The sequence below is a fragment of the Osmerus eperlanus genome, chromosome 15 (assembly GCF_963692335.1).
Source record: "Osmerus eperlanus chromosome 15, fOsmEpe2.1, whole genome shotgun sequence".
In the NCBI taxonomy this organism is placed as follows: Eukaryota; Metazoa; Chordata; class Actinopteri; order Osmeriformes; family Osmeridae; genus Osmerus; species Osmerus eperlanus.
Genome location: NC_085032.1, coordinates 16,869,134 through 16,888,626, shown reverse-complemented (window position 1 = coordinate 16,888,626; position 19,493 = coordinate 16,869,134). Strand labels below are relative to the sequence as shown.

Genomic DNA, 19,493 nt, shown 5'->3' with positions numbered 1-19,493 from the left:
ATGAAAAATGAATAAATATAAAAATATGGCATCAACTGACATTTCCACCTTAACTTGCATAAGCCCACTTCAATTCACTATGCACGCATCACTTACGCATATTGCATAAACCAAATCAACAACTTTATAGCAAGCAGAAGTTAGTTATTTCTCAAACACAAAACGCCGGTTTTTAGGAGTTCGGGTGTTCTTCCCAAAATGACAATCAACAATCAAATCAATCAAACAAATCAATCAAACAATGTAGGCTACATAGGATTCTATGTTGTGCCCTTCAAGCAAGAGGGAAAAGGGGTTAAAATTGTACGTTTGAGTTTCATCGACAATTACGAAGGTAAGGTTTATAGTAAAAGAAGCTAATGCTAGCTAGGCTAGCTCTAGCTATCTAGGATTTGAGCAGTAACGTTAGCAAACTAGGCTAGCTAGCTAACAATTTTTAACTACATTATAATTTACAAAATTATCTGTCAGCTTGTCGTTAATGTTATTTCACATAAATGATTGGTCTGTCATATTTGTTCTATGGGTAATGTAGCCTAACATGTCTCTCAGTTTCATACAAAAATCTGCCATCTGGAAACTGAAGAGATATCCGTGAAAGCAACCTATTATCGGTTGATGAAAAAAAGCGCGAAGCCGCACAATGTGAGTGTAGGGTTTAATAAGAGAGCAATCGGTAAGGGTTAACATGCCTGTTTTTATTCATAGTCAAGTTTCTAACTTCACCGGAAGTTCTAGACCTGGCCTGGCCGTGTTACACAGGTTACCTCTCTTTACAATGTGTGCTTACTCTGGTGTTGTTAAACATGTGTGATAAACGCGAATTAAGTGAACAGATGTGTTGGGTGGTCTATGCTGTTTGACAAGCGTAGGTAAGCAGCGCTCTCTACCGGCAGCACCCCGCTATTACAGACATTACTGTGACAAAAAAGTTTTGTTTTAGACTGGTGATACAGATAGGCCTACCAGTTATTATTAGCCTACTTCTTATCAGGCTCCCTGCATGTTATAGTCTAGTTAAGATCCTGTTTTACCACTGTCCGGTGAGAGACTGCACCAACGAAATTGTTTGTCTTTGCACTGTTTTTGCTGCACTGTAATACTGTAGGCATTATTGTTGCATTATATTTGAGATGCTGACATTTTTGCCGCGCACCTGGTGACTGAGATGTGGCTACACCACTTTGCTGGTCAATGAGCACGTGACATGAAAATGTACAAGCGTAAACTATAGCATACTTTAGCATACTTAGAATAACGATCTTTTGTTCAAGGAAACTTCCTCCTCTGGTTGTTGGACACCAAGTCCCACAAAGCCTTGCGCTCAACATGGTCAGCTGGCAGCTCACGCGTCGTTCTTTGTGTACGTTTCCAAGGAGATGATTCACACACCTTATCTAAACTGTTAGGACGCTTCTTGAATTCTGTCTGTCTTCAGGGGCAGACTATCTGTTAGCGCCCAGAAAACTGTCAAAGGGAGGAACAACACCCGGAATGGTGAGTTTACGGACAAGATAATATTAGAAAGTCTGATAGTATGCTGCTTCTAAAACGGTTTTGGTCCAAAGTCAAACCTCTCAAAAAGGCAAACGCGTCAGCGGTGGAGCGTGCAGTTTACTTTAGAGAAATATTGTTAATTAACCGAGAATGTGTATTTGTTTATTTGACGTTTACTCTTCTACATTTTCTTTCTTTACTCATAGATGATAAATGAACCTTCTCGAAAACGAACGAGAAAGATTTCATTTATATCCCTTTACATAAATAGCCCGTTGCTAAGAAATACAGCATTTCCTGAAGCTGTCACAAGTGCATGGCTCAACTGTCAGTGTTGGTGGTGTGTGTGTACGTGTTTGTGTACACGTGTTTGTGTGTGTGTGTTTGGGGGGGGGGGGGGGTCAGGCTGATAGGAAAACATTAAGAAAACAGAATAACATTACTTAATATTTCCATAGCACAATTGTTCAAATGTTACAAGGCCACCCCAGCAAGAACAACTCCCTGTTCCCAGTTTCACTGTGGACCTTAAATAGCCTAGCTTCTTGCTGTCATCTGCCCTTGATGCATGTTTCTAATTCCTACTAAGTCCCTCTCTAAGGGATTACGATACGTGAAAGATAAGTGCAGGTCTGCAATCTGTTCCCATCTCACCCCTGTGTAGACAGCATCTCTCTGTTTGGGAAGCCAGCACACCAGGGATGTTATATCAGCCTGGGTTTGATTTATAAACAACCAGTGTTGAGCTATGACATCCATATGTGTAAGTGTAGAAGTGTAATAAAAGTTGTTATTTATGTAATAATACAGTGTAATAGAATAATCCAGTACACACTTTTGGTACCTGATGTTTTGCTGTACTTCCTACATGTGATATTTGTATGTCGAGGAAGCATCTGTTAAATGAATAATCAGTAAGTTGTTTGAAGGAGAGCAGTAAAGCAGTGTGTGTGGATGACTCCACATCTTTCCACTCAGCTCTCTGAGTCAGTGCCCCAGGGGGCGTGGCCTCTGCCTGAAATCCAATTGCTCGTCTGGGCACCTGGGACGCTGCTGGGAAAGGATGTAATGTCCTATTTGCATCACTGGGGCTAATCTCTGGAGGCTGTGTGTGTGTGTAGAAACTGTGTGTATAGATTGCATGTGTGTCGTCTCCCCTGGCGGCCATGTTGGCGGCTTTGAGACACCTAATCCTCCTCCTCACCTCTCTACTTGGTGGAGGAGAGGAGGCTAATCTAGGTGTTGCAGGGGAGGGGTGCACAACGCCTCTGTCAGATGTCTTGTGTCGTGTTGCTCTTCAGATGATGTCTTCTTCCTTCCAGAGCTGACCTGCAGGCAGGAGAAACCAGGAGACACCAGAGAGAGACACCAGGAGACACCAGAGAGACACCAGGAGACACCAGAGAGACACCAGGAGACACCTGGAGACACCAGAGAGAGACCAGGAGACACCAGAGAGACACCAGAGAGACACCAGAGAGACCCAGTACTTAGAGAGAGGAGAGCAAAACCGAGAGAGACAGAGATAGACATAAATAGCAACAGAAAAAGAAAGAAAAATAGAGGTAGAGAGAGACAGATAGAGAGAGACCGATAGAAAGGAGAGAGACAGATAAAGAGACTGTAACTCATATGGACGGCGGCCTGGCCAGGTTGAGGCGGAGGTGAGAGGATGAATCGTTACACCACCCTGAGGCAGCTGGGAGACGGAACCTACGGCAGCGTCCTGCTGGGGAAGAGCAACGAGTCTGGAGAGCTGGTGGCTATCAAGAGGTACGAGGGAGAGAGAGAGTCTGGAGAGCTGGTGGCTATCAAGAGGTACGAGGGAGAGAGAGAGTCTGGAGAGCTGGTGGCTATCAAGAGGTACGAGGGAGAGAGAGAGTCTGGAGAGCTGGTGGCTATCAAGAGGTACGAGGGAGAGAGAGAGTCTGGAGAGCTGGTGGCTATCAAGAGGTACGAGGGAGAGAGAGAGTCTGGAGAGCTGGTGGCTATCAAGAGGTACGAGGGAGAGAGAGAGTCTGGAGAGCTGGTGGCTATCAAGAGGTACGAGGGAGAGAGAGAGAGTCTGGAGAGCTGGTGGCTATCAAGAGGTACGAGGGAGAGAGAGAGTCTGGAGAGCTGGTGGCTATCAAGAGGTACGAGGGAGAGAGAGAGAGTCTGGAGAGCTGGTGGCTATCAAGAGGTACGAGGGAGAGAGAGAGAGTCTGGAGAGCTGGTGGCTATCAAGAGGTACGAGGGAAAGAGAGAGAGTCTGGAGAGCTGGTGGCTATCAAGAGGTACGAGGGAGAGAGAGAGAGTCTGGAGAGCTGGTGGCTATCAAGAGGTACGAGGGAGAGAGAGAGAGTCTGGAGAGCTGGTGGCTATCAAGAGGTACGAGGGAAAGAGAGAGAGTCTGGAGAGCTGGTGGCTATCAAGAGGTACGAGGGAGAGAGAGAGAGTCTGGAGAGCTGGTGGCTATCAAGAGGTACGAGGGAGAGAGAGAGAGTCTGGAGAGCTGGTGGCTATCAAGAGGTACGAGGGAAAGAGAGAGAGTCTGGAGAGCTGGTGGCTATCAAGAGGTACGAGGGAGAGAGAGAGTCTGGAGAGCTGGTGGCTATCAAGAGGTACGAGGGAGAGAGAGAGTCTGGAGAGCTGGTGGCTATCAAGAGGTACGAGGGAGAGAGAGAGTCTGGAGAGCTGGTGGCTATCAAGAGGTACGAGGGAGAGAGAGAGTCTGGAGAGCTGGTGGCTATCAAGAGGTACGAGGGAAAGAGAGAGAGTCTGGAGAGCTGGTGGCTATCAAGAGGTACGAGGGAGAGAGAGAGTCTGGAGAGCTGGTGGCTATCAAGAGGTACGAGGGAGAGAGAGAGTCTGGAGAGCTGGTGGCTATCAAGAGGTACGAGGGAGAGAGAGAGTCTGGAGAGCTGGTGGCTATCAAGAGGTACGAGGGAAAGAGAGAGAGTCTGGAGAGCTGGTGGCTATCAAGAGGTACGAGGGAGAGAGAGAGAGTCTGGAAAGCTGGTGGCTATCAAGAGGTATGAGGCTATTTAGTAGAGGATACTCTAATGTGCTGATTTAGAGGACCGCTGTATGCCTTCATTGATTCCTGAGGGAGTGTGTCTGTGATGGCATTCCTGAGGGAGTGTGTCTGTGATGGCATTCCTTAGGGAGTGTGTGTATGATGGCATTCCTGAGGGAGTGTGTCTGTGATGGCATTCCTGAGGGAGTGTGTCTGTGATGGAAGGCGTGTGGAGGGGTGACACCCAGCCTTACAGTAGTGACAGTAGGTGTGTTCAGAAATGCATGAGAGCGCTTGGAGACAATGCTGAGGAGAACAGCTCTGGGTATTCTGCAAGCTGATACTTTCTCCATGCAGAAGAAAGCAGTGAAAGTGTGTGTGTGAGCGTGTGTGCTACTGCCCCTAGCAACGTTACCTGCCTTGTAATGAACACCACAATGTTCAGCCTTGTTTGGTGTTGTGTTTCCAGAATTGACAACCCAGAAGAGATGCATTGCTATTTAAACTAGAGAGGGTACAATTTCTGGGGAAATTGTAGGGTGTGCTTGCTTGCGTCGGTTGCAGGTGGGTCCGTCCTCTAAGTTTTTCCCTTCTAGTGATATTTTCAAGCATTTAGCCCATTGCATATTTCATTAAGAACACCCTTTGAAACAGCTGCGAACCCCCTTTGAAACAAGCTACTGTAACAACGTTGTCACTGTCAGTATATTTCAGATGGAATCGCTATTCAAACAGTACCGTCTGCTACTGAAAATATGCCCCCCAAAACGTAAATAATAAGTTTGACATTAATGTAGGGGGAAATGGCTAATTCAAAATAAGTTTGCTAGAGGCAAGCTAGCTGCTGTTACTCCACATTTCACTGATTGTTTGAAAGCGCCGGAAATGAGAACGTTTCTTTTGACATGAAGTTTAGCTGTGGCATTGAAGACAGTACTACACACTGCCAGTGGGCGAGCCGAGTCTGACTGAGGCTAACGTCAAAACAAGCCGCGTGTCACTAAAATTCCAAGTTTTACACAAATCACAAAAATATGCTGACACGCTGGCTGTCTTCGCAATCGCCATATCTTTAAAACACTGCCCTCCTTCTGATTTTTGATGTAGAATTGACCCTGGTACGAAATTAAGAAAATACTCATCAGAGATCGACAGCTGATGCAATCGTCAACGGTATCCGTTCGCTGCAAACGCGTATCATATTCTCATGTAGGTTAGTGCATGACATGTGCACAAGCAGATACTATTTTAAAAGAAATTCCTGCATTAAAATAATTTATCATGACAGTTTGTATGATTTGGTCATTTATTATCACACTAGCATTTAATTATCACGGCAAACAATTACACTGCACTAAACTGTAAGTGTAAATGTAAAGTGAAAATAACAAAACCAGTCAGTATGATGACTGGAGCGAATATCATTCACGTCTTACTAAAACAGCGGCCACGCGAAAAGGAATGAGGAAACTGTTTCCTAACAGTTTCCTCTGTTACTAAAAAATACAATGCGGGTCACGTGAAAAAAGGATCCAAAGACTCGTAGAAAGACCGAGTCGGGAAATGAACGAATCATTTGTTTCCTCCAGTACAGAGCCTATGCAGGTCACGTGAAAAATGATCCAAAGACTCGTACAAAGACCGAGTCGGGAAATGAACGAATCGTTCGTTTCCTCTAGCTACCAGTACAGAGCCTATGCAGGTCACGTGAAAAATGATCCAAAGACTTAAATGATCCAAAGACTCGTAGAAAGACCGAGTCGGGAAATGAACGAATCGTTTGTTTCCTCTAGCTACCACTACAGAGCCTATGCAGGTCACGTGAAAAATGATCCAAAGACTCGTACAAAGACCGAGTCGGGAAATGAACGAATCGTTCGTTTCCTCTAGCTACCACTACAGAGCCTATGCAGGTCACGTGAAAAATTATCCAAAGACTCGTAGAAAGACCGAGTCGGGAAATGAACGAATTGTTCCCTCTAGCGTTTCCTCTAGCTACCACTACAGAGCCTATGCAGGTACCCGAAGACCGAGTTGGGAAATGAACGAATCATTTCTGTTTACTTGGACGAGCCTATGCAACAGTCCCGAGAAAATGAACGAATCACTCTTTGAGAGGACTCGTTACTCCCGAGTCCTTGTAAGGATTCGTTCAAAATGAATGAATCGTTCACTAACGACACATCACTACTTCGTTGACAGAAGGCACTTTTTGGCACAAAAACCCAATTTCTACTTAAACCGTGCAACGGAACGCAAATAAAAATACAAGCAACTCAATCGTTACCAAGACGAAACCTTTGACACATAGGTTGTCTATGTAGTCCAAATATTGACTGATCCTTAGGGGGGCGAAAAGAAACAATAAGAAATATATATGATAGAGAACAAAGGTTGTGCCCTTGCCGAAGGCAAAGCACACCCAACTAGAGAGGGTTGTGGGGTGTGCTTGCGTTGGTTGCAGATATCAGACAACTGATATTTCTGTATATTTTATATAAAAATGCATACTTATTATTTATGAAGATTGCATAGATTTAAAAGCACACATTTGTTGCTGCTCATTTACAACTCAAAATACTAAGAGTGAAGTGTAGAATGAAACGATTGTTTCATTGGTTGGTAGTGCAAAAACAAAACTGAGTTTTAAGGGTGGGAAAATAGGTAGTCTAAGTAAGTCTACTGTAAGTCGCTCTGGATAAGAGCGTCTGCTAAATGACTAAATGTAAGTAGAGCTACCACAGCCTACTAGTTTTGCATTTCAACCACGTTTCCTGCTATAACACCAGACTTGTATTCTTTTACTTACTAATATAATCCTAAACCGTGCAACGATTCTGTACAACGACACACCACACAAGCTTGAGTTCAAATACATTATTTAATGTGACATTACGTACTGTACATACAAGTCTTAAATTGCTTAAATGTATGATGTGCTTGTCGATCAGTCCGCCTACACCAGAGCATGATACTTGCTGATCAACAGCGCAAACAGGGATACACTACAGTAGCTAACAGTGCTCGTGCTAAATAAGTATTTAGCTGCTCGGCTTCATGACGCCGGGTAAGTAGGGCTCGTGAGACTGCTAACCAAGAGAACTAAGGGGAACCCAATTGTCTAGCAGATTAAGACATGTTCGTAGGTACCTAGCGTAAAATAGCCTCAACTTTCCGAGACTTTTAGCTACGGTACGAGAGGGCTCGCTGATATCGCTGTCTGTCTTACTAGCACGTTGTATCTATGCGTCGTTGCTAACGTGTGCTGTCGTTGTGACGTTAGGCTAGCACAGAAGTGGCTAGCAAACTAGCTAGCATTCAAAGCACTTTTTGCCACAAACATTTTGTATGCTCCTAAACCGTGCAACGGAATGTAAATCCCAATACAAGCAACGTAATTGTGACCAAGATGAACAAATATTGAGGGATCCTTAGGGTTGGGAAAATAAATAAGAATAAAAATTATATATATGTGAGAGAACAAGGGTTGGGCCCTTGCAAGGACACCCAATAATATACATATAAATATAAACACTTATTTTAGTTATATTTGTACATTTTATCTATTCAATAGAAGCTTTTATCCAAAGCAACATTAAAAAAATCATTTTTACTCCGCAGGATGAAGAGGAAGTTCTACTCCTGGGAAGAATGCATGAACCTGAGAGAGGTTAAGGTAGGGAACGATATATAGTGTTACACAATATATCAACAAGTTAACAGCCTTTTCTGAGTCTGTAGCAGGATATGCGCACTAAACACAAGATGTGTGATTGTCCTCCTCAGTCGCTGAAGAAGCTGAACCATGCCAACGTGGTGAAGCTGAAGGAGGTGATCCGGGAGAATGACCACTTGTACTTTGTGTTTGAGTACATGAAGGAGAACCTGTACCAGCTGATGAAGGACAGGTGAGCTATCAGCCTGCTGGCTTCTGGGTTCACTCTGCTATCATATCACCTGGAAAACCTCTAGCTGGATTTGTTTACAGTAACATGGCAAATTCACCTTGCAGATGATTCTACCCAGAGCAACGTGTTATATAGTGCACATGCTTTGTCCCCATGTGCACGTCTTCCTAACAAATTGATTTATCTCTGAGAGGGAAATTACTGTGCTCCCAAACAGTCTGAACAGTAGGCGTGACAACACTATTAATTCTTCATCTTTCAGGAACAGGTTATTCCCTGAGTCAGTGGTCAGGAACATGAGTTTTCAGATATTACAAGGCCTCTCATTTATACACAAGCATGGTAGGTGCCTCCACACAGACCTGCTGTGTCCTTCGCATGTCTCTCTGTCCCTGTGTCGTCTCCCGCCGCACGCACGCCGTTCTGCCAACAGATGTGTGGAAGTGTAGAGGTTGTGTGGAATCTGATGCAGATCATTGGTCTCCACACAACCAATGGGATGCATGCCTTTTGTACGTTTTTTTATCGGTTTCTTTACTTTCTTCCTTCCTTCCTTCCTTCCTTCCTTCCTTCCTTCCTTCCTTCCTTCCTCCCTCCCTGTACGCCTCCTCTGGCAGGGAGAATAAGATGTTCAGTGAGGGTGAGATTAGGAACATGCTGTTCCAGGTGCTGTCAGGCTTGGCCTTCGTACACAAGCACGGTAAGCTGCTGTCCTGCATGGCTGTCTGGTCTTCTCTGTAACAGTGGCTGGTTAGGGTTAGGGGCATGTGCCATGGGCATCTGTATTTATGTGTCTGTGTTAGCATTAAATTAGCAGATGCTGTTATTCAAAGTGACATAAAGCACAGGAGGGGTATTTGAACCTGCAACCCTTCTAACCATTGAGCTATACCCTCCCCACATGTGCGTGTGTGTCTGTATACCAGGCCACATGCATCTGTGCTTACGTGTGTGTTATGTGTGTTGGTGCCTTTAGGGTTTTTCCACAGGGACATGAAGCCAGAGAACCTGCTCTGCATGGGTCCAGAGCTGGTGAAGATTGCTGACTTTGGATTGGCTAGAGAGATCCGCTCTCGTCCTCCATACACAGACTACGTGTCTACCAGGTGGTAGGTTCACTGCTGCTGCCTCTGTGCCACAGCACACTAGAGTGTGTGTGTGTGGGAATCAATACAAATTGTTATTTCTATGCTATTCTGTTGTTTTGAAGATATTTGTTTATCTGTGTTAGCTGTTCTAGCTAGTTGTAAATGTTGTAAACCCCTGAGTGAGGTTCTTGTATGTAAACCAGTTGTGTGTGTGTGTCTATCTGTGCTGTATGGCATGTGTGTGTGTGCAGGTACCGCGCACCAGAGGTGCTGCTCAGATCGTCCACCTACAGCTCTCCTATTGACATGTGGGCGGTGGGCTGCATCATGGCTGAGCTCTACACACTCAGGCCCCTGTTCCCTGGCAACAGCGAGGTGGACGAGATCTTCAAGGTGTGCCAGGTGCTGGGGACCGTGAAGAGGGTGAGAGTCATTCCTACTGGCTGGTGCCCCAGGCGTGTGGGAGTTTAATGGAATCTTTATTTTTGATTATCATGTTCTCAGATTAAACCTGATCTAAGCAAATCTGATTCTACATTTTTACATTTTACTCAGTCAGTAGAAGCTGTTACCCAGAGCGAGGTACAGAACGTGAGTGAACCCAATCTAACCTGACCTATGTTCATGCTGATCTTCCTCCATCAGTCTGACTGGCCAGAGGGCTACCAACTGGCCTCTGCTATGAACTTCCGCTTCCCCCAGTGTGTCCCGACCCACCTAAAGACCCTGATCCCCAACGCCAGCCCCGAGGCCATCGCTCTCATGAGAGACCTCCTGCAGTGGGACCCCAAGAAGAGGCCCACCGCAGTGCAGGTATAGTTACATGCCCCTGGGGTCCATTTAGTTATACAGCCTCAGGTCCATTTAGTTATACACCCTCAGGTCCAGGTAGTTATTGTCGGATCTGATTTCTTAGATTATCGAAAAGGACGCTCAGTCGTAGTTGAATCAAATACAAGTAGCTTTATTTATCTCAATACAGGATACACACACACTGGGTATTTCACGCATGAAAAGTCTAACTGTTGCACAAACAAGTGGCTTGCTTTATACTCATAAAAAGTCCGCCCCTTTCTAAACATAAATGTTGCAAGATAACCAGTTGTTACCTGTCAATTTCCCTCTCTGCTCCTTGTCAATATTTTATATGCCAAGTGGGCCGGTCTGACATTTAATTCAAGGGTGGAGTGTTCTAATGTCCTAATTTGGTTATGGGATAGAGCCCATGAGTCTCTTATTACTTGCCTATCAGTTATCAAAGGCCTCCAAAGCCTGGGGCAAAGTTCAGGGTATAAACACTTGTTCCATAACTTTACATTTAGATGGATACTATGTTTTTCCTATCGTCAATCCTCCTCTCAAGGATCCTTCCCAGATCAACCTGGTTCACATAAGGACAGACATGACATATTTAAAGGCAGTCTTAATACACTAGGGGCCGTCCTCCAGTTTTACCGCTCCGACATTACACACCCTCAGGTCCAGTTAGTGACATAACCTCTTTTCCAGGTTATATACCCCTGAGGATGATTTGTAAAGTCTTTGGGATGGTATATTCATAAAGAGCTAAACTACCCCCCCCTTCTTCCACTCTCCCTATCTCCCCCAGGCACTAAGGTACCCCTACTTCCAGGTGGGCCAGGTTTTGGGGCCACGCCCCCAGAGCCAGGATGTTCGGAAGATTTTACTGCGGTCATCACAGCCCGGCGTGGCCGAGCCCAAAGCTGAACCCCAGTCGTCCTCCGGGTCAGGCTCCCAGCCCAGGACCAGACCCCCGCAGCATATTACTCTGCCCCAGGCAGAACTCCACACAGAGGGGGGCCGCCACGGACCCCCTGCCCCCCCTGGGCCCCCCGCACACCCTCAAATGGTGAGGCTTTCAGGAGAGAACATTTTTTAAAGATTTATTAAACTATTTATTCAAGCATTGCTCCCCCCAAATGCTAGATAGTTACTGTTGAGATCATCTTAAAGGTTATATGTTTCATGTAAAGTTTGACTGGAGATGACCAGAGATTACTCTGGAGATGACTGGAGATGACTGGAGATGACTGGAGATGACTAGAGATGACTGGAGATGACTGGAGAGGATTGGAGTGTTGACTTCATACCCAATAGATGTGTTTAAAATTTCACAAGAGATGACTGGAGATGTGTGTATTCATCAGACCATGTGTTGATGTGCAGGCATCTGGGGACAGTGAGATCAGACCATGTGTTGATGTGCAGGCATCTGGGGACAGTGAGAACAGCACGGCAGGGATGAGGAGTGGGCGGAGGCGCTGGGGTCAGACGGTGAAGACCTCCGACAGCTGGGAGGAGTCCGACCCCTCAGAGACGCTGTCCCACTCCAAGAAGCCCACCCTGGGGGCAGAGGAGAGGAGCAGCAGGGACCCACACCCCCCACAGTAAGGCAGGGGGAGAGCAGCCTTTGATGTTGTTTAAGGTATTTTACGGTGAACCGAGTTACAAATTGAAAGGAGACTAATTTGAGATTGTGTTTGATTGGAGGTGTAACTTACTAAAGGATGTTGTTAGTCACAGCTATGGAGATACGAGGAGTAGAACACACATTCTTTCCTCACTTCCTGTCACCCCCCCAGACCCAAAGACCAGAAGGCTCTGTACACCTTCAGCACCATCACCAAGCTCCCCAGCAACGTGAAGATCGGCCAATCAGACGGTGGGCACCCAGGGTCCTCAGCGAGGCAACACTACCTCAGCCAATCACGATATCTCCCTGGTACGACTGGCAACCCCCTCAGCCAATGCACAGCATTGCACATATGACCCAGCCTCCCACCACCACCGCCTCCTTAATTAAGCTTTTGCTGTGCTGTCTCTCTTTTGCAGGGTTGATAGGAAAGACCCAGAGTGCAGCAGGGGTGAAGGAGAGCGCTGGGCCCACTCTCAGAGACCTCTGGGATGGATCCACCAAGCCCCTGGTCCCCTTGTCTGGAGCTGTGGCCGTCACCAGGCTCAACCCAGGTACACTTCTTCTTTCTCTACTCATATCTATATTGTTAATGCTTTATTTTTCTGCAATGATCATTGTACTTCCTGTGCAGCACTTTGGTCAACATGGTTGTTTTTAAACGTGCTCTATAAAAAAAAATTGATTGATGTACACTTACATGTAATTCATTAAGCAGACGATTTATTCCAAATAGGCACACAAATAGTGCATTTAGGCGGAACAGCAGAAAATCATGGATCAGAAGGGCATAGTAATGTTCACTTCTGCAATTTGCATGGCTATTTGGGTGGTCAGAGTCAACGAGGAACAATTCTGTATTTACTAACCACATCCATAGTCTCTCTATGATACTACTTGCATAATCCTCCCCCAGCACAACTCAAAGGTTCCAGATCCACCTAGTCTCTCCTGACCCCTACACACCTAGTCTCTCCTGACCCCTACACACCTAGTCTCTCTTGACCTGTGACCCCTACACACCTAGTCTCTCCTGACCCCTACACACCTAGTCTCTCTTGACCTGTGACCCCTACACACCTAGTCTCTCCTGACCCCTACACACCTAATCTCTCTTGACCTGTGACCCCTACACACCTAGTCTCTCCTGACCCCTACACACCTAGTCTCTCCTGACCCCTACACACCTAGTCTCTCTTGACCTGTGACCCCTACACACCTAGTCTCTCCTGACCCCTACACACCTAGTCTCTCTTGACCTGTGACCCCTACACACCTAGTCTCTCCTGACCCCTACACACCTAGTCTCTCTTGACCTGTGACCCCTACACACCTAGTCTCTCTTGACCTGTGACCCCTACACACCTAGTCTCTCCTGACCTGTGACCCCTACACACCTAGTCTCTCTTGACCTGTGACCCCTACACACCTAGTCTCTCCTGACCCCTACACACCTAGTCTCTCTTGACCTGTGACCCCTACACACCTAGTCTCCTGAGGACAAGGCTGGTGTTCAGGGCGAGTTTAAGGGCATGGAGAGAGAGACTCCATTATTCATTTGCCATGTAGACAGACACAACACGGGGCCTTCCCCACTCTCTCTCTCTCTCTCTCTCTCTCTCTCTCTCTCTCTCTCTCTCTCTCAGTCAATTCCTTATTCATGAGATTAAGACTTTTGGTTTAAGATCTGGTGTCTTTGAGTGCCTCCCTCCTCCCTTGGTTTTATTTTGACAACTTCATTGATTCTCTCTTGGCTGCTGTGTCGGGCATGAGATCTTGTTTGTCATCTTTGTTACTGCTCAGACACCATGTTTCTCAGTCTCACTTACAGTCCAGTAGTAATTTCCAACCCTTTATTCAAAAACAAAACTGACAGTGCAAATTCACAGTGCAAAAAATCTTCAGAATGTGCACAAACAGGCACACAATTTAGAAAAAAGTTATTAATATTAGCGTGGATTTAATCCTATTTTCCAAAATGAGCAATTTATTTGAGTTTTGTTTAAAACTTTATTGAAAATTGAAAGGTTGTGGAAGTAGGCCAGACTTTATTAGAATAATCTGGTGTTTATGTAAGATTTTTTTGACACAATTTTGAAAAAAGTTAAGAGTTGCCAGAATTAAGTTATTTTCAAAGAGTAATTTTCTATCATTTTATTTGAAACTTCATTGAAAAAGTAAAGACTGTGGACGTATACCAGACATTGTTAAGATACTCTGGTGTCTGTTTGAGGTTTTATATTCCTAAAAATATTATAAATGTTTTTGAAAAAACATTTTTCAAAATGGTATGGGTAGTTTTCACCCGGCCCCTAACGCGATGCTGCAAAGTAGCGTCTTCCGATTGTGAGACAAATGTCGAATATGAAACTAACTTCACCTCGGTCAATTAACACACTTTTTAAATGTATTTATTGTGAAATGCTCCCACACCTTGGATGACTTGGGTCGTACTGATTTCTCTGCCTCCGCCATGTGTTTCAGAACAACGTTACTCAACAACGTCTCTCCGATGGCCTTTCCTCTACCTCCGCTCCGCGGTCAACTAAACTTTTTTTTAAATACTCAAACATCTCCTTGACTTATTGAGTGGCGTAATAATCGCGCGACACAACGAATCTATAATGAAATTCGTTGCCAACGCTTTTAATAATCGATTTTAATCGATTTCATCGATTCGTTGTTGCAGCCCTACAGTCCAGTTCACCTTTCACCAACTCAGACTGTGTTTCTGCTGTCCTCCTCTCCTCCCTCCATCATCTTCCTGTCTCCATGTCTGTCCTCTGTAATGTCTTCTTGTCTGTCTCCATCTCCTCCTGTACCCTCCTCTGTCTGCGTAGAGGACACTGCTTCTAAATCCTCTGATATGGCCTCTGATAAACCTGTGGAGAAATCTGTCCAAAAGGAACGGATCCTAGAGAAACTCGATCCAGCCAAAGGTATATTACAGACAGAACCTTAGAATGGCTCGTATTTGGTTTCCTTGTAGCCTTGCTCTGAATTGAGCCACTCAATTCTAACTCTGCAGCTGTCAGACTGTGAGTTAACGTGAGAATGGATCAAGTGTATCTAAGCAGAGACGGGTGTGGAGGAAAGGAGAGATTGTTTGTGTGTGTGTGTGGTAGAGATGTGAGTGCGAGATAAGGTTGGAGGGGAGGTGTATGTGAGGGGGCTAATACACACACTAGTACCCTAAAACCAGGGACGAACAGCCCAGAGAGGCTTGTGGAGAAGTACCCTCCAGTACCCTGGAGTACCCTGGTGTTTCTTGTGTTTTCAGGGAACTTTGTGAGCACAAAGTACAACCTCTCCGGGGGTTACATGCCCTCCTTCCAGAAGAAGGAGGTGGGGTCTGTGGGCCAGAGGCTGCAGCTGGCACCGCTGGGAGGACTGAACACAGGTAAGACACCTGTCTCCTCACCTGTCACACCATGACAGGTGTACTGGGAAACCAGGCTAATTATATGCGTCTACCAACAATGCGCTGTTGTACAAACACTGAGAAACACAACTCAGACGCAAGAATATTTATTATACAACAAATTAGCACTGTGAACGGTGCCAAAGAAAAGTAATGTGTCCTGGCTACCTAACCAAACAGATCTATAATGAACACATGGAACGCCCCTGTTCCTTGCCTCGAGTTTATCACAAAGATACGACCACAAGATGAAAAGTAAATGCTACATCATGTCTCAAACGGATGTATTTAGCTAGCAGACACTTTTATCCAATGTGGATAGGGACCTACATTTCCATTTCTTTTTCACTCTATAATTTATTTTTCTATTCACTCTCTTGCCATCTTTTTCTTTTTTTAAATGCCTTCACTTATGTTCCCATCTCTCGTCTCCCTCCATCCTTCATCCTCCTAGTCCTTTCTTCTTCACTTGACAATAAAAGTGGCAAACAAAAGTCTTCCAAGTTGAAGTCTGCGTCCAGCTCGTCGCATAGCGAAAGTATTGAAGGTAACAGCGTTCAGACGGGATGCAGCGGGGCGGGGGGTGTATGTGTGTGTGTTGTGTATATGTGGGTGTATGTGTGTGTGTTGTGTATATGTGGGTGTATGTGTGTGTGTGTTGTGTATATGTGGGTGTACGTGCGGGAAGTGTGTGTGACTTGTGTTCCCCTGTCTCCAGACTACGAGGGGTGGATGCACAGGGCAGGCCGGGGCTCTGGCCAGGGAAAAGGCCCCAGCTACTCGGCCCTGGGGAAAAGCTCTGGGTCCCTCCTGGCCAGAGCCCCGGCCCCACAGCCCGTCCACGGCAGGGTGGACTGGGGCTCCAAATACAGAGGGAACCGCTAGACACAGCCCCAGAGACCTGCCAGGCCAACAGCACAGCGCTGAAACTCTTTCCTTTCTGGCCACCCTGATGTTGCCGACCCAAGATTTGTTTAGTGAAGGGATGTCTGGAAGAGCTTTGACCACTGAAGTCATGTTGGGTCTGTGGCATTCCCTCAGGGAAGGGAGAACAGGAGAGGGAGAGGGATGGAGAGAATGAGCAGGAGGGAGGGAGAGGCGTATTGAAGAGTATTCAAACACAGCTGTTCACAAACTATGTAGGGAAGGTTGTCTTTCCATCACAATCAAAACGTTCTCCAAAACACACCTGGAAGCACATCCAAGCCTTCGTTGTGTCCTGGCTTCAGCCAGGTGTCGAGGCAGGGGACCACCTGCGGGGGCTGGAGAAACACCTGCTACCTGAAGGGTTAGAACCCTGGAGTCCAGCCCTGCCCCCCTCTCCTGCAGGGGCTACCTGAAGGGTTAGAACCCTGGAGTCCAGCCCTGCCCCCCTCTCCTGCAGGGGCTACCTGAAGGGTTAGAACCCTGGAGTCCAGCCCTGCCCCCCTCTCCTGCAGCACCACAGACTGCTGTCAAGGTCACAATCACAGACTACAACGCATCATTCAGTTTGTATCACAGTTTTTCAGTCGAATATGCATGTATATTATTTTCAAGCCTATTGTTTACAATTGTCATTCATAATGACAAAATAATTTCCCCCTGCATTTAGCTACCATGGTGCACAGCTAAGTAATATATACGTTTCTTATTTGTCAATAATCTCCTGACCAGCCATACACTACGCATAATGTGACTAACGTATCTGACAGCTGTGACTTCAGTAATACCTACTGTAAATGACAGTGTAAGCTTATGTTGTACAAATGCAAGAAATAAACACCAACCATTTTATAAACATTTTACTCAGCATCCTATCTCCTGCCTTCCGCCTGCTCCGTCTCAGGGACAGGACACTTTCATAAACAAGAGAAGCCTTTCCAATTGTACATTTTCCTTTACAAAATATGAAAAATCAACAACGAGGAGAGGAGGAGAGCCTGAAGCTGACCATGGGGAGGAGCTCTGATGTCATCCAGACTGCTGGGGTTTCTGCAGCATTCCCACTCCCAGCTTCCCCAGCATCAGCAGACTGCAACACACACAGCACAGATCAACACACACACACAGCACAGATCAACACACACACACAGCACAGATCAACACACACGCAGCACAGATCAACACACACGCAGCACAGATCAACACACACGCAGCACAGATCAACACACACGCAGCACAGATCAACACACACAGGGAGGGGGAGGGGCTGGGACGTCACCTAGCTCCTGCCATCAGACCAGCCGGCATGAACTTCCTGGAGCCATAGAATCTCTTCCCCATGACGCCCGCCAGAGCACCCGACGTAGCTGTCACACACACACACATTAAGATAATGTACCATGGAACTAACTGTAACCAGATGGCTCAGTGACTTGAACTCCTCAGCAGGTGACCCTGAAGCGGAGGCCGGTGTGAGGGGGGAAGCTTACCTAGAGACACCCACACGTTCTTAGGCTCCTCCGAGATCTGGTAGGCCCCGAACCCCGCAAGGCCCCCGAACCCCAGCCCCGCCACCAGGGAGGTGGCGCTACCTAGGAAACACCAGAGTAGGAAGTAACAAAGTACTAAACTTTTTTTCTGACAACTTTTTACTTTCACTCTATACATTTTCAAGACAGGCTCATTACTTTAGTTTTAATCTGTATTTCGAAACTGAAAATATTATTTCAACTTTTTTTTCACACACAGTGAAAAAAAGTTTCGATTTTTGGGGGGGAAAGGTTGAAAAAGGTTTTTCCAAAAAGTTTGCATAATTCATAAGTACTGAATGAGGACTCCTATACTCTAGGCTTCTCTGTACTTTCACTTCACATGTGGGGGGATTTTTTTTTTTTTGAAAGGATGTAAAAAATTCTTTCGAAAAAAACGTTTTGATTTTATTTTTGAAAGGTTGAAAAAAAAAATCTATTTTCGTAAAAAGTTTAGACAAAAAAGTTTTCATTATTGATGAGTACTTGATGAGGACTCTACTATACACTATTGTAATCTGCTCTGCATTACTCTGTGCATTTCAGGGCAGGGCTTTATTATGTCTTGCCAAAAAATGCAACCCTGACTAAAGTGCCACATGCATGAAAGTTACTCTGGTTAGTCATACTAGTCCCCTCAATGTACAATTTATGCTGGGGATATACAGAACATAAATTACATGGGGGGTGCATTTCAGGGCAGGTCTGTCGAAGCAACAGCAAAAAAAATCTTTGCACAATCGAATTCCAGAACCCTGCTTTCTTGACTTTTTCTACATATGTTTGGCCACCCAGTATTTAAAACATTTCTCACACTCTTATATTCTCAAAGCTTCTTACTCATCCTTATGAGACTTGAGCGTTTCATATACGAGTGTGAATGTGTTTCATGTGTCCATGCGAGTCTCTCAGATATGTGGATGTGAGTTTTCAGTAGTATTAATGTGTGTGAACGTTTCATATATGAATGTGTATGTGTTTCACATGTGTTTGTGTAAGGACAGTCTGAATTATTTCCTAAACGGTCCCTCTTAAACATACCTGCTTTAACATAACCAATGACTCCGCCTGACGCCACGAGGGCTGCGTAGCTGTAACCGACCCAATCAACAGACATGCTGGACACCTGAACACGGGGGGAACGGATGTTAAAGTCCCATTTCAGCAAGTGTACTATGCTGACAAACAGGTGTAGCTACCTAAAATGTATACTCTGGTTACATTGTGTGTGCGTACTACATGCTACATTGTTGCCAAAATCCACGGATAAGAAACAATTCAGTGGTGGTCCTCGTGATATGCCTCCATTTGGAGGTCAAGGTGGCCAGTCTTAATCCACACTTCATTCATAATTACACATTTGGGGATTTGTAGACTGTCCTACAAACGGCTATTAGCTAGCTAGCGCCTAGGTTATGGCTAGTGAAACTCACCTAACGCAACGTCGGATAGGTTATTATGTATATATTGTCTTCGTACAGGTTGGTGAACAAGTTGAATGCAAACAAATGTGTAGTTTGCTAATGTGTCTGTTGCTGTAGTTCTCTAATTGTGAAGTTACGTTACGTACCACCTTGCCAGTATGTCCGTTATTGCTGCTGCGTCTGGTCACCACCAATGTGCGACGTTGACTCGTATACGTATGTCGTCATGACGCAATGACAACAAATACTGGTACATGTAGTTCTCCTAGC

The 19,493-nt window shown here is 45.5% G+C and overlaps 2 protein-coding genes across 15 annotated transcripts; one reads left to right on the top strand and one right to left on the bottom strand.

The window, feature by feature from the left end:
- The first annotated feature begins 237 nt into the window (after positions 1–237).
- mak (male germ cell-associated kinase) lies at positions 238–17,127 on the top strand. 12 transcript variants are annotated; one of them, XM_062479474.1, is made up of 16 exons: positions 238–339; positions 2,882–3,270; positions 8,117–8,171; positions 8,282–8,403; positions 9,021–9,103; positions 9,380–9,512; positions 9,743–9,914; positions 10,137–10,304; positions 11,101–11,361; positions 11,679–11,899; positions 12,095–12,234; positions 12,345–12,479; positions 14,766–14,864; positions 15,206–15,325; positions 15,801–15,893; positions 16,065–17,127. In XM_062479474.1, exons 2-16 carry the CDS (start codon positions 3,170–3,172, stop codon positions 16,229–16,231), a joined length of 2,070 nt encoding a protein of 689 aa, XP_062335458.1. In that variant the 5' UTR covers positions 238–339; positions 2,882–3,169; the 3' UTR covers positions 16,232–17,127. The 12 variants fall into 12 exon arrangements, with proteins under 12 accessions (XP_062335458.1, XP_062335461.1, XP_062335457.1 ...); XM_062479477.1 differs by having other exon boundaries at positions 246–339; positions 2,861–3,270; positions 9,743–9,884; XM_062479473.1 differs by having other exon boundaries at positions 247–339; positions 2,861–3,270.
- Positions 17,116–19,493, bottom strand: tmem14ca (transmembrane protein 14Ca). 3 transcript variants are annotated; one of them, XM_062479486.1, is made up of 5 exons: positions 19,370–19,493; positions 18,841–18,925; positions 17,761–17,862; positions 17,550–17,637; positions 17,116–17,360 (listed from the first exon to the last, which is right to left on the bottom strand). In XM_062479486.1, the coding sequence occupies exons 2-5, from the start codon at positions 18,914–18,916 to the stop codon at positions 17,300–17,302; spliced, it is 327 nt and encodes a 108-aa protein (XP_062335470.1). In that variant the 5' UTR covers positions 18,917–18,925; positions 19,370–19,493; the 3' UTR covers positions 17,116–17,299. The 3 variants fall into 3 exon arrangements, with proteins under 3 accessions (XP_062335470.1, XP_062335472.1, XP_062335471.1); XM_062479488.1 differs by having other exon boundaries at positions 19,373–19,421; XM_062479487.1 differs by having other exon boundaries at positions 19,233–19,370.

What these genes read in the sequence shown, in the direction of transcription:
- mak (XM_062479474.1), top strand. Translation starts at nt 3,170, where the DNA reads ATGAATCGTTACACCACCCTGAGGCAGCTGGGAGACGGAACCTACGGC. An exon ending in TGAACCTGAGAGAGGTTAAG is followed by an intron (nt 8,172 to 8,281) that starts GTAGGGAACGAT and finishes TGTCCTCCTCAG; the next exon opens with TCGCTGAAGAAGCTGAACCA. An exon ending in CGTCACCAGGCTCAACCCAG is followed by an intron (nt 12,480 to 14,765) that starts GTACACTTCTTC and finishes CTGTCTGCGTAG; the next exon opens with AGGACACTGCTTCTAAATCC.
- tmem14ca (XM_062479486.1), bottom strand. Translation starts at nt 18,916, where the DNA reads ATGTCTGTTGATTGGGTCGGTTACAGCTACGCAGCCCTCGTGGCGTCA. An exon ending in CATTGGTTATGTTAAAGCAG is followed by an intron (nt 17,863 to 18,840) that starts GTATGTTTAAGA and finishes GGTGTTTCCTAG; the next exon opens with GTAGCGCCACCTCCCTGGTG. An exon ending in GGTCTGATGGCAGGAGCTAG is followed by an intron (nt 17,361 to 17,549) that starts GTGACGTCCCAG and finishes TGTGTGTTGCAG; the next exon opens with TCTGCTGATGCTGGGGAAGC.